The sequence below is a fragment of the Wolffia australiana genome, chromosome 7 (assembly GCF_029677425.1).
Source record: "Wolffia australiana isolate 7733 chromosome 7, ASM2967742v1".
In the NCBI taxonomy this organism is placed as follows: domain Eukaryota; kingdom Viridiplantae; phylum Streptophyta; class Magnoliopsida; order Alismatales; family Araceae; genus Wolffia; species Wolffia australiana.
Window position 1 is genome coordinate 15,465,055 of NC_135841.1, and position 11,676 is coordinate 15,476,730.

Here is an 11,676-nt window from a genome sequence, read left to right on the forward strand (position 1 = left end):
AAGTGGAACGAATTTCGCACACTTTTCCGTGGAAATTTGATTTGATATTGAACATTTCCGACGAAAATCGTAACACAAGCTAGTCTTCTTAAATATTGGCAGCAGAATTTGAGTAGTTATGCTTCTTACAAATCAGCAACTGAGGCGATGTTCTTGGCTGCATCCATACCTGCGGCGGCGGCGAGAAATTCCTGTTTTTTCTTCGCGCTTGCGTTTCTCCGTTTTGTTTCGAGGATGATGAGCAGTGCAGTGATGTCTGCAGGGCTTACGCCGCCGACTCTGGTCGCCTGACCGAGCGTCTGCGGCCGGACCTGACAAGAAGTGAAAGAATTGTGAAATCTTTCATTAGGATTATACTCGTTTGATTGCGAGCAATCCAACGAAAAGATCAGATTATACTCGTTTGATTATATCCGATCGATCAAACCGAATAAAAAAGACACGCAATCAAACGCAATGAATGTCCGATTTCACAATTTGATTGATTAAACGCAATGAAACGAAAATATCAGATTGATCAATCGGAAATTCATCCGATCGATCGGACCTAATCGAAAAGAACGTACTTGACCTAATCGAAAGCGTCGAAAATAGGGGGATTTTGAACTGAAACTACCTTTGAAAGCTTCTCCCGCGCTTCCAGCGACAGTGTATTCATCTCGTAGTAATTAAGATCGTCGGGAAGCGGTCTGTGCTGCTGATTGATCATCTAATTACAAAAGGGTGAAAAAAGAAGGCATCAAATAGCAGAAAATCAAGCAAAACACGAGTTTTTTTATATATATGGAGGAGAAAACTGACTTGTTGAAGCTGGCTCTTCTGGCGGTTGATGAATCCCTCGTATTTGATATCAATCTCCACACATTCTTTCTCCATCTTTGACAGATGCTTGTTTCCCAATCCATGCTTATCGAGGATCTTATACTCTATATGCGGCTTCTTTATAATGCTCTCTAAGGTTGCAGAATCTCTCACCGGTTGGCCTGATATAAGACTAACCTCATCCGCGAAATCTCCCCCTGCATTCATCATCCAATAATTAGATCAAACTCGAACCCTAACATGAGATTCTTAAGGAATATTTGATATTTGTGGAAGATCTAACAAACCTGCAACTCGCGTGTTCTTCAAACGTTCCTTTTCCTGCTGGATTCGGACCTGCTTTGACTGGTACAAATCCCAACGCCTGTCATCAATCAATCCGATTTCTCTTCCCAGCGGTGTCAATCTGCTGTCGGCATTGTCCGCACGGAGTAGTAGTCTGTGTTCTGAACGACTGCCAGAACATAATTAGATTCTTACCAATATTTATCGACAAAAAAATCTTAAGATTAGAAAATGAGAACAGAATCATTAATTGGTTATTTAAGTGATCTGTATCAAAAGGATATGACTAGACTGAAACGAATTCGCTTCTTTGCATTCTTTTCTTAGCATTCGTCAGTCGAGGGAATAGGATTTGATCGAAGAAATATTACCTTGCACCTAGATCGTGATTGTCTATTAAACAATAAGCTACTAATGGGCAAATGTTATAACTGATTACCTTGTCAGTACTCGATAGGGCTCTCGAAGGTCTTTTGTCACAAGATCATCAATCAAAGTTCCAATGTAGCTGCTTTCTCTTTCTAGAACAATCAGCCGCTTCCCACATGAATGTCTTGCTGCATTTATTCCTGAGATGATACCCTAATTGAAGAAAAAATAATTTCAAATTTGAGATTGCGAATGTCAGGTTTAACTGTGTTGAATCTATAGCTTAAAGATTAAAAGTAGTGCCCTAGCTAGCAACTATAGCTTTTGGCACAGTCGGTAATCGTTTGAATCTAGGAAGGCGCTGTTTTTATCTTTAAGCAGGATGTTGTTCTTCAACAACCTGAATAAAAAGACAAATTGAAAGGAAAAAAACCTGCGCCGCAGCTTCTTCATAGCCTGTAGTACCATTAATCTGACCGGAAAAGAAAAGACCTTCAATCTTCTTAGTCATAAGAGATCTGAGGCACTGGTGAGCGGGTAAGAAATCATATTCCACAGCATATGCTGGTCTCAACATCTGACAGTTCTCCAGACCGGGCAGAGACCTCAAGAGTGCTAGCTGAAGCCGCTCAGGTAATCCCGTTGAGAATCCCTATTATAGAATTAAAATATAAGTAACGAGTTATTTAAAATAGCACCTCAAGAAAAAAATTGTGCTATTGGTTAGAATCATGATTCCCAAAAAGTGTGTCAGGCATTAATAGCACCAAACTTTTTTCAAAGACATAAATGAAGATAGCAGTGCAAATCCAGGAGGTAAAGACTTGGAGTGTTACCATTTAAGCTATTAAAACTCGATTCGGAAAAGAGAATGCAAGCATACTCAAAAAGATGAAGCTACTCAAGACAAGTAATTGAAGAGAATTTTATTTCATTCTTGAAATGTAATGGTGTCTATTATACCTGCACATACAGCTCAGGCACACTTCGACCCTCTGGTTCAAGAAATATTTGATGAGATTCCTTATCTTTAAAACGCACAATCTGAAAAAGACATGAATAAGTTGCATCAGGTATGTATGCTTTTTATAGACTAAACGAAATGCAGGAACAATCCATAATTAAGAATAACAGAGCTTCATATTTGAATGATCTGGTCCTGGAATCAGGATGTAAAAAAAATCATGATTATAAAACCTCTCCAATTACATATTATGATTTCTGCAAACTTGATGGCATTTGGAGCATGTGACGAGAATAGGAAAACAAGAAAACATTCTGAGATTATATCCAAAATGAAAAGCTCGATTCATGTCAAACATTCTGTGATAAATTGTTGTTCATGCCTTAGTGGAAGCAAGGATCATTCATCCTATAAGAGAGAATAAAACGCAACAGCAATTATTACCTTGTCTTCGATTGATGGGCAGTATCTTGGGCCTTTGGCATCAACCCAACCACCATATGTTGGTGTTTCATGGAGATTGTCTTTAATAAGCTGATGAGTGGTATTGGTTGTACGAGTCAAATAGCAACACATTTGTTCTCGTTCAACGTGGTAATAAGGATCAAAGCTAAACCATGAAACCTGTTTCAAGAATATGATCCAGTGAACATATAAGTAATTTGTAAATATAGAGAGTAAGATCTAGAAATCTGAAAGGATACATTCTTTATGGACATACTGTTATTACAGAAAGTCAGTCCACACATAGTTGACTACATACTGTTTCTAGAGGAAAATGTTCATGGACACAAACATCACAGAAATCTGAAAGGATACATTCACACATATGACCGCAGCATTCCACTTGATTAAGTCGCCTGCCTTGAACTTAAAATCCAACTGAAGCTCTAGGTAACTGATCTCTAACTTAGAGGTGGGGGAAATTCTATAATAGCATGGGCTTTAGTACTCCTCACATATTCTACATATAATGCATAAAACAGTTCTTTGTCTCTAAGCCCCTATCCCTCTCTATTCTTTGTTCATTCTTCTTTGTTCTAAGCGTATGATTGGGAAAAAACAAAATATAGAAGCAACGGATGGAAGGAGATAAACATGTGGTAGTATTGCACAAGTTCTCAGCTGGACTAACTTTTGGTGGTGACATGAAAAAAGTTGGGAACGCGATCAGGTTACACATGTTTTCTTCAGGAACTAATCTGATGCACAATCTATTAAAAAAAATACTGTCTACCAAGCACATTTACGAGCTTCAATTAAAAGCTAAAGACAACAAGTAGAGAAAAAAGAGCCACTACAGGAGAAAGAGAACGAATCTAAGTGAGAAATAAGATAACCACTTGTATCATATAGTCGGACACATCTTACGTAGAAAAAACCCTTTCTACTAGAGATAAAATATTGGATCAGCTAATTCTTAGGGATAATTTCCTCTGTCATGAAAATGTACTGATTAAGAGCATGTTATGACCCAACTATTGACTTTCGTGCACTAAAACAACCAAGATCCAGGATTTGAAATAAATACCTCATCGTCTCCATGTTGGGGTTCTAAACCAGAAAAATCTACTGTGCGACTGTCAACACGTGCAGGTGTTCCAGTCTTCAATCTATCAGTTTCAAAGCCCAGTTGTTGCAAATTTTCAGTAAGACCATGAGATGCTGCTTCACCTGCTCTTCCGGCTGGCATAGAAGTTCTCCCTACCCAAATTTTACCACTCATAAAAGTACCCGTGGTGAGAACCACAGAAGGTGCATAGAAATTCATGCCAAAAAAAGTACTAACTCCTTCAACGTTGTCATTCTTCCCCACCAAAACCTGCGTTACCATAGCCTCCCTTATGGAAAGGTTCGGAGTACTGAAATTGAGACAGTATAGAACTAAATTTAAGACAGCTTTGAAGCATATTCATTAGTGAAACGAGAAGAATGAAAGTTATAATAAGTGATGAAACAATATACAATGAGAAGAAAAACGAGACAAAAAGTACGTGAAAGATCCATGACAAAAAAAATCCTCCACGTCATTATTTGGTCAATCCGTTCCAATTCTGCGTCAAGGTTATATCTAATGAAAGTTTTAAGATCCTGTGCCAAATTATTCAAGAAGTCCGTAAAAGTAAAATTAACAATGGATATCTGATACAATTCCGTCCTATCTAGGGTTAGTTTAGTCAAGTTAGTCCACTAGGGCCATTTTGGTTGTTTGGTCATTATGTATTTCCTTTAAATAGGAATGCCCTGCCTCTAGGAAGGCAGCCAAGAAGAATGAAGTGAGTAACTTGTCTCTTCTCTCCATGTCTAAGTCCCCTCCCCTCTCCCCCTCTGCGATCCTCGGCTCTCATGATTGTTTCTACCTCACCGTGCCTTTAGGCGACTCGTCCCTGGTCAATCCCTGCCTCCTCCCTTCAGCCTCTCCTTAGATCATTCATGTTCTACTCTCCAACCCTTAGAACGTCTACACTTCTCGTCTAGCCCACTTCCTAGATACAAGCCTACATCAAGGTTCATAGGAATATCATTTGAAAACCTAATCTGTATAATTTAAGATAAGGTGCAATGTAGTGGATACTGGTTGAAAGAAAATAAGAAGAAAATTGAGGAAATACATAGAGTAGGTAGGATAAACAAACATCTGATCAAAGTTAAGGTTATATCTCAGGGAAAGGTTTCTCTATTTCCCCCGGTATGTGTCAATGAAGGTATGATGATGAAAAGGTATGTACACAGATCATTATTAACTTGTGTGCTTATACTTGATGGCGATACATTCTTTTCAGGTACCAATAAAAGGTGGAGGCCCACATCAGCATGCGGCAAGTAAATAAAGACCCAGGATCTTATAAATAAGAAGTGGACGAAAGAAAGAGGATGGTCTTCAAAAAGTCAGCAGTCCTCATCTGGCAACATGGGCTAAGGCTGGAGAGCAGGAGAAGCCTGCATTTGAAGGAAAGGATTTTCCAATCCTTCTTTTGTACCTTCTTCTCCATTCTCTCATCTTTCAACTATCTTCCGTACTCTCCACCATCTCTATTATGCTCTTCTCTCTTGTTCTATGTTCTCCTTTAAGAACTCTGCTGGTTTTGAAAGTTCAAATTGATCTTGACTTTTTTCAAGGTGGTTTATAGAAATATTTACCAATAGGATACCACAACAGTATCAGATCGTTAATATCAAGTAATTTATTTGGGTAAACAATATTCCTACACTGGCATTTCTGCAAGTCAAACTCTAATTATACCTCTCCAAGTTCAGAAGAAGGAAACATCCTTCCCTTTAGATCATTAGGTATACTGTGAAAAACTTGTAAATACAATTGTTTCACCATCAGAAATGATCCATTATAAGAGAAACATAATAATTTGGAAAATATAGATGGCTGGGCAATAATGGACTGGTGACAAGCCCTAACCTTTCAACTACTTTTTTCATTTCCATGGCGTATTCTCTCTTATCTGTCTGTGCACGCAAAGCCCGGACAGCAGGGCCTTTTGATAGGTTCAAGACCCGTTTTTGCAAATAACACCTGCAGAGAAGGCAGAAGTTTTGACATGATGTTGACAATCAGACCCCGTAAAAAGACTACATCAGATAAAACAGAAGCCAATCAGGATCAAACATATAACCGGTCAGCCATTTTGCCGATTTCACCACCAAGTGCATCCACTTCATGAACTAGTTGAGATTTTGCAGGCCCACCAACCGCTGGATTGCAAGGCTGCAAGTTGGAAACCAACGATCTGATGAGCACAGCGCAGATAATTAGAATTTTCAATAAGCTTAAAAGTTAAAGAAACAAAAAAACTATGAACTTGGTAAAAAAAGAGCCCCTTCTAAACAAATTCATAAAATATAGATTACATCTGAATCAAGCAGCGTTCAAGAGTAACACCACGATAAGTTCCTGCAAAGGACTTATCATGGCAAGAAAAGATACAAGCACAACTCAGCACATGCGAACTAAGGTGCACGAGCGACTTGAAAAAAATAAAGGCGGTAAAATGGTGGCTATAAATAAGAGGGGAAAGCAGCTGATCAGGACATCAAGGAACCGGTTATTTAGACACGAAGGCAGAGGGGAAGATTCTTCTGTCAATATTACTGTACCGATAATAGTGCAAGTAATCGTGGGATGCCACTCCAGTCATTGATGCACATCTGACAATCTACAAGGAGGAGTGCATACTGTGCGAGACTGGGTGAGAATTCGATACAATCCTCTCCACAGGTATCTTCGGCACTCTAGCCTGTTAGATGCATATTTGTCAATTTCTTTTTAGGCATTTGCCTTTAAATAGTTGTAGTTATCCCCTTAGAAGGACAGTCAAGTAGTCCATAAGAATTTGTCGGGTCTCTGGTCTTCTCTCTCCCTCCCTCCTCGGTGATGTCTATCCCTGGACTTCAAAGGCATTTGTGTTATTTAGCTTCCACGCTGTTCCCCTTTTAAGAGTTGTAGCCTCATCTTAATGAAGGCAGCAAATAATCATTTAGACTTGTGGTTATCTCAATTCCTCTCTCAGCTCCCTATCTTCCAGAATCTTCCTCCCTGCTCAGGTCTCTTATCATATTTCTTGATTTTCCATCAGTCTCATCTCCCATTCCCTTCTGAGTTTACAATACAATTTGAGAGGATCGTATCATCCCCCTTCTAGTCGACACCCATTCTCCCGTCACACTTCCTTGCAATGACGATTAGATGGTGTGGAAAGGAAGTAATAATTCATTAACCATAATTGTGAGGGAGCCCATAATTATACAGAGGGGACAATCGAGGCCTGTTGAGCCACTAGGAGTAAGTCCAAGGACCGTTTCCGGACCCTAAGTCAAGCTCACCTTAACATGATATTGAAATCAGTATGAGACGGATAATACTAGAGATTTTCGTAACATTTTTTTAAACCTTAGTATAAATATACTCTGAGATAAGCAGAAAAAATGTAACATAATAAACCGTGAAGGTCTTTCTGATGATATATCTCAAATTTTGGAGAAAAAATCATTGCATATAACATTAAAGTGACTTGTGATTTGAGTATTTAAAAACCTGCCACGCAATACGGTCCAGGTTGAGGGTAAGAAGAAGAGTCTTTGCACCGAGTCTAGCAGCCGCAAGGGCTGCTTCACAACCAGCATGCCCTCCTCCAACAACGATTACATCATAAGATGCGTCCAAATCTGGAGGATGAACTTTATGATCTGTCAGAAAAGCACAAAGAAGAAGATTTACGAAATAAATATCGAGAATGAAGTAGTAGTGTTCACATATAGTCATATGACATAAAGATCAAGACTGCAACTTTCGGCTCTTGGTTATACAAAAAGGTTTCTGGAGGAGAGATTACGTGCAGACAATGCTGCTTTGAACAAGCATGGGTACGCTGAACCTAATTTGTGCCTGAGTTGATAGTTTAGCCTACTGAGTAAAAGAGAATCATTTTACATCTCTGTGATTAACGAAATTCTTTAACTCTTTGAATCTTAACTGAAGAGCACGCAGATGCTTTGTGATGTTTCGCTCTTGGATAATTCCCATTCTGACGGAGATCGATGATGAATTGAGTTAAGGAATGGATGGTAATATCCGGACATCAAAATAATCTTTACAACATTATCTGGATTTGGGACAGGACATAACCAGGATTCGCTTAGGATCTTGACTCCACTAACGATGAATTGTGCAGTTTCCAAAAAAAAATGAAACTAAAAAGTGACTGATGTTCGGTAAATTTTGATTGACACCCGATTCCACCGCCAATGAGGACGATTGCGAGACTTTCGGAGAAAAACAGAGTCACCAGGAGGACACATGGGCACCGAAAGGCGGGAATTTTACATGACTCTTTCGAACCCACCTCCTTCCCCAAATGCAGCGCTCGCTCTTACAAATCATGAAGTACAAACAAAGATAATTTGAACAACTGAATGCGGTAAATCAAACCTGACGCCATCGATGAGTAAACTGCGGAACATCTGCGCTGTATACGTCTCCGGTTGAGCACGGGGCTTCCACTGGACTTGTATAACTTCGACGATGGCAAGAGTAATAAAGACCATCGTTCGCAACGGAAAGAAGAAAAAGAGAACAATCGTGGCGTCAGACGCGGCAGGCACGCCGCGGCCGCCATGAGCAAAGATCGATGGAGAGGACGGCTTCCCCGCCCGATTACATATTCTCTCTCGATTTTATCCGCGCCAACGAAATCTTTGGATGAACAGATTCCACCCGTTACTCTAAGTTTGTTAAGTATATATATTCTTCACATAAGATTCTTATTTTATCGGAATCGATAAAATCTCTTGTTTTATTTTATCCCTTTTTCAGCTATCTTGAAGTGTTAAATATGTTGCGTTAAAAGATTGATCATAACAGAAAATTGAGGAAATTAGGCGACATAAATATTTGATGCAGCTAAATAAATCTCTTCTTGTCTTATGTCCCTTTTCATTTTATCGATGAATGTTAGAGAAAATTCAAGATGATAATTCCATGTTTATTGCTTTATCAATCGTTACGTTTGATGTAATTTGTTACGTTTGATGTAGTCAACTAAAATATACTGCTTTACCAATCGTTAACTGTTAGAAATAATGTATTATGTGAGACTTTTTTGAAGTTCCTTGGTCAAAGAGTAATAATGTTTGCAAGGATAATTTTAATCATAATTGTGTTTTTACCTTAGCAGCAAGTAGAGGAAACGAGGTTGACATGAAGCTTTGATGCCACAAACTAAAGTCACGGTTTTATTAAATTTTATACGTGTGAAATAATTTATAGAGAATGTGTTACGAGAAAGTCGTGTCCATATTTCCCCTGGGAAAAAAATAAACTTGTTTAAGCATATATTTTAAATTTTATAGACGTTTCTACTATTGGCAGTAAATTGAGGAAATAAAAGTGACACTAACATTTGACGTAGCAAAATAGTATCTCATACTATTTTTCACTTATTTTCAATAAAAAATTACGATAAAAAAGAAATAATAAAAAAATGTTGCTCACTTTTTAACTCTAAAAAAAATATTCTTTGGATAGAAAAAGCATAATTTTATTTATTTTACCACCTTGAATTTTTGTGTCGCCCCCCATGTCATTTATTTATTCCCGCGAGTACTGACTTATGTAAATGTGTGATTATTTCTTTATACATAATTATTTTTTAACATGGAACGTACTATCATGAGTTTCTAATGTATTATTTTTGTTATAACTTGTTAGATGACCGATGATAAAATAAATTACAGGGATCTATTTTTTTGCGTAAAATAATTATGATAATATTTTTTCCTATCTTTCGACTGTGTAAAAACACACATTGAATAAACATGACATTCTTATTTAGCGAGCGAGCTCAAAAAGAATCATGAGTTTCAACTAAATTATTGTTGGGTTACAGGGCTATAGTTTGGTGTGTGAAAACAAATTTAATGCAACTTAAGCAAGATATCAATTCAAATTTGATATCTAGGACAAAACACGCATAGCGTGCCATGTAGGAAACATTTCCACCCTCTCATTGGAGAGCTTCTTTGAGTTGTTTATAAGTATGTCTAGATGTATTTGTGTGACTATACAATTGTTGGATCTCCTCTCATTCTTCACCAACTATTTTTGAAGAACTTATGGATCTCCTCGCAATCAATAAGTACTCATGGATTGGGTGAATAAAACAAAGAAAGAAGAAAAGGAAGCACCCATGTCTATATGGCATGGGCACCTAAAATGGGTGCCCTTTTTATTTATATGTAGTTAGAAATTTTCACAGAAAAATCTTTATTAATAAAGAATATATTCAGATGGCTTACAGTCTTATGCCTTTGACCCACAAGGCCATATATCAATCTAGTCAATAACTTGAAAGGCCCAATAATATTTATTCACCAACCTTATTAATTAATTATATCACACGTGAAGTTCATGGACTTCATTCATTATAAGCATCATACGTGCATTATAATGTATGTTTTCTATTATTGAACATGGAACAAGATATGGAATGTGTGATTGGTTTACTAGGCACATATACCTCCATCAATCTGTCTGTCTCCGCACTAAACACTATAACATTATCCATACTTATGATGCAGGCAGGATCCATCAGATAATGAATGATATTCTACTCGGATAATTTGATGTCCATCTCAACTAACCATTTAAAATGAATGTTTGGAATACATTTTTAAAGACTAGCCATGACTGTATTATGATCTCATCCTAATTCACTATGTCATTGTATGTATTAAAGGACTATTTTATAAACATCACATGCGAATAATAATCAATAAATGCTCATTTAATTGTACTTAAATAAAATATGATGTTGTGATTGGCTTGATGACTACATAATATCCATCAATTATATTTCTACCACTATTTTGTAGATGAAAGCAATTCAAGATAAATAATAAAAAGTTTTCATACTGCATTGAATGTTTGTGTCACCTTCATTTGTGTACAATAAAGGTTCTCAAAGTAAACACGTGTAGAAAAACTAATCGTCTCTTTCACATGGGTTATATTTTGTTTAGAGTTTTGAGGTATAGAAAAATCTCTTATCTTGTTAATCGATTATTATCAACATAAAAATGTTATATGTATTGTATTTAGGGTTTGATATTACCGGTTTGGTCCTAGTTTTTATCAAGGACCTAAACTTTTATAAAAGTCAGTCTAGATATGCCCTAGTCTAGTAGTGTTGATTAGTCAATATTAAAGCCAGTAATTTTTTAAACAGCATGGATGGAGATAAAAAAACAAAAAAGAGAAAAGTTGAGACAGTGTGAAGAATAAAAAAGAAGGAAATACAGATAAAGGAAGGAAAATAATAATAATAAAATAATAAGTAGAATAAAAAGACAACAACAAATAGAAGGAGAGAAGAATGAAGGAAGAAGAAAAGAAAATGACATTGATGAGAACAGGGAAGAGGGAGGAGGTCAGGAACCAAAAAATGTTCTCTGGTTATACACTTATTGTTCAGAAGGAGAAGTGATTCTTTTTAAGTCCCTTGATCAAAACACATGAACAATTGATGGGGCAAACCAAAACACCTCATTATATTTTTCGTTTTCATTTTTCAAGAAATGTTAGAGATAATATATTATGAATTATGAGAAACTGCTGCCAATATTTTTTAAGACCCTCGGTATAAAAAATGTTTAGAAATAAATATGTTTCTATTGATTGCTGCGAACATATTAAATGAGGAATTTTTCGACATCTGAAGCAGCGAAAG

At 37.1% G+C, this 11,676-nt stretch overlaps 1 protein-coding gene across 2 annotated transcripts; it reads right to left on the minus strand.

Moving 5' to 3' along the window:
• Window positions 1–63: 63 nt before the first annotated feature.
• LOC144705452 (glucose-inhibited division family A protein) lies at window positions 64–8,667 on the minus strand. Of its 2 annotated transcripts, none has more exons than XM_078578131.1 (13): window positions 8,382–8,667; window positions 7,488–7,618; window positions 6,070–6,161; window positions 5,856–5,969; window positions 3,972–4,302; window positions 2,885–3,064; window positions 2,440–2,520; window positions 1,910–2,128; window positions 1,547–1,689; window positions 1,110–1,276; window positions 802–1,019; window positions 617–709; window positions 64–311 (listed from the first exon to the last, which is right to left on the minus strand). In XM_078578131.1, exons 1-13 carry the CDS (start codon window positions 8,566–8,568, stop codon window positions 126–128), a joined length of 2,142 nt encoding a protein of 713 aa, XP_078434257.1. In that variant the 5' UTR covers window positions 8,569–8,667; the 3' UTR covers window positions 64–125. The 2 variants fall into 2 exon arrangements, with proteins under 2 accessions (XP_078434257.1, XP_078434256.1); XM_078578130.1 differs by having other exon boundaries at window positions 7,488–7,639.
• Between the last annotated feature and the right edge of the window lie 3,009 nt (window positions 8,668–11,676).

Excerpts from the sequence above, each read along its gene's own strand:
- LOC144705452 (XM_078578130.1), bottom strand. The coding sequence starts at position 8,568 with ATGGCGGCCGCGGCGTGCCTGCCGCGTCTGACGCCACGATTGTTCTCT. Across the intron at positions 7,640-8,381 it reads TTACTCATCGATGGCGTCAG|ATCATAAAGTTCATCCTCCA; the intron begins GTTTGATTTACC and ends CTTTTCTGACAG. Across the intron at positions 2,521-2,884 it reads GCCCATCAATCGAAGACAAG|ATTGTGCGTTTTAAAGATAA; the intron begins GTAATAATTGCT and ends TGTCTTTTTCAG.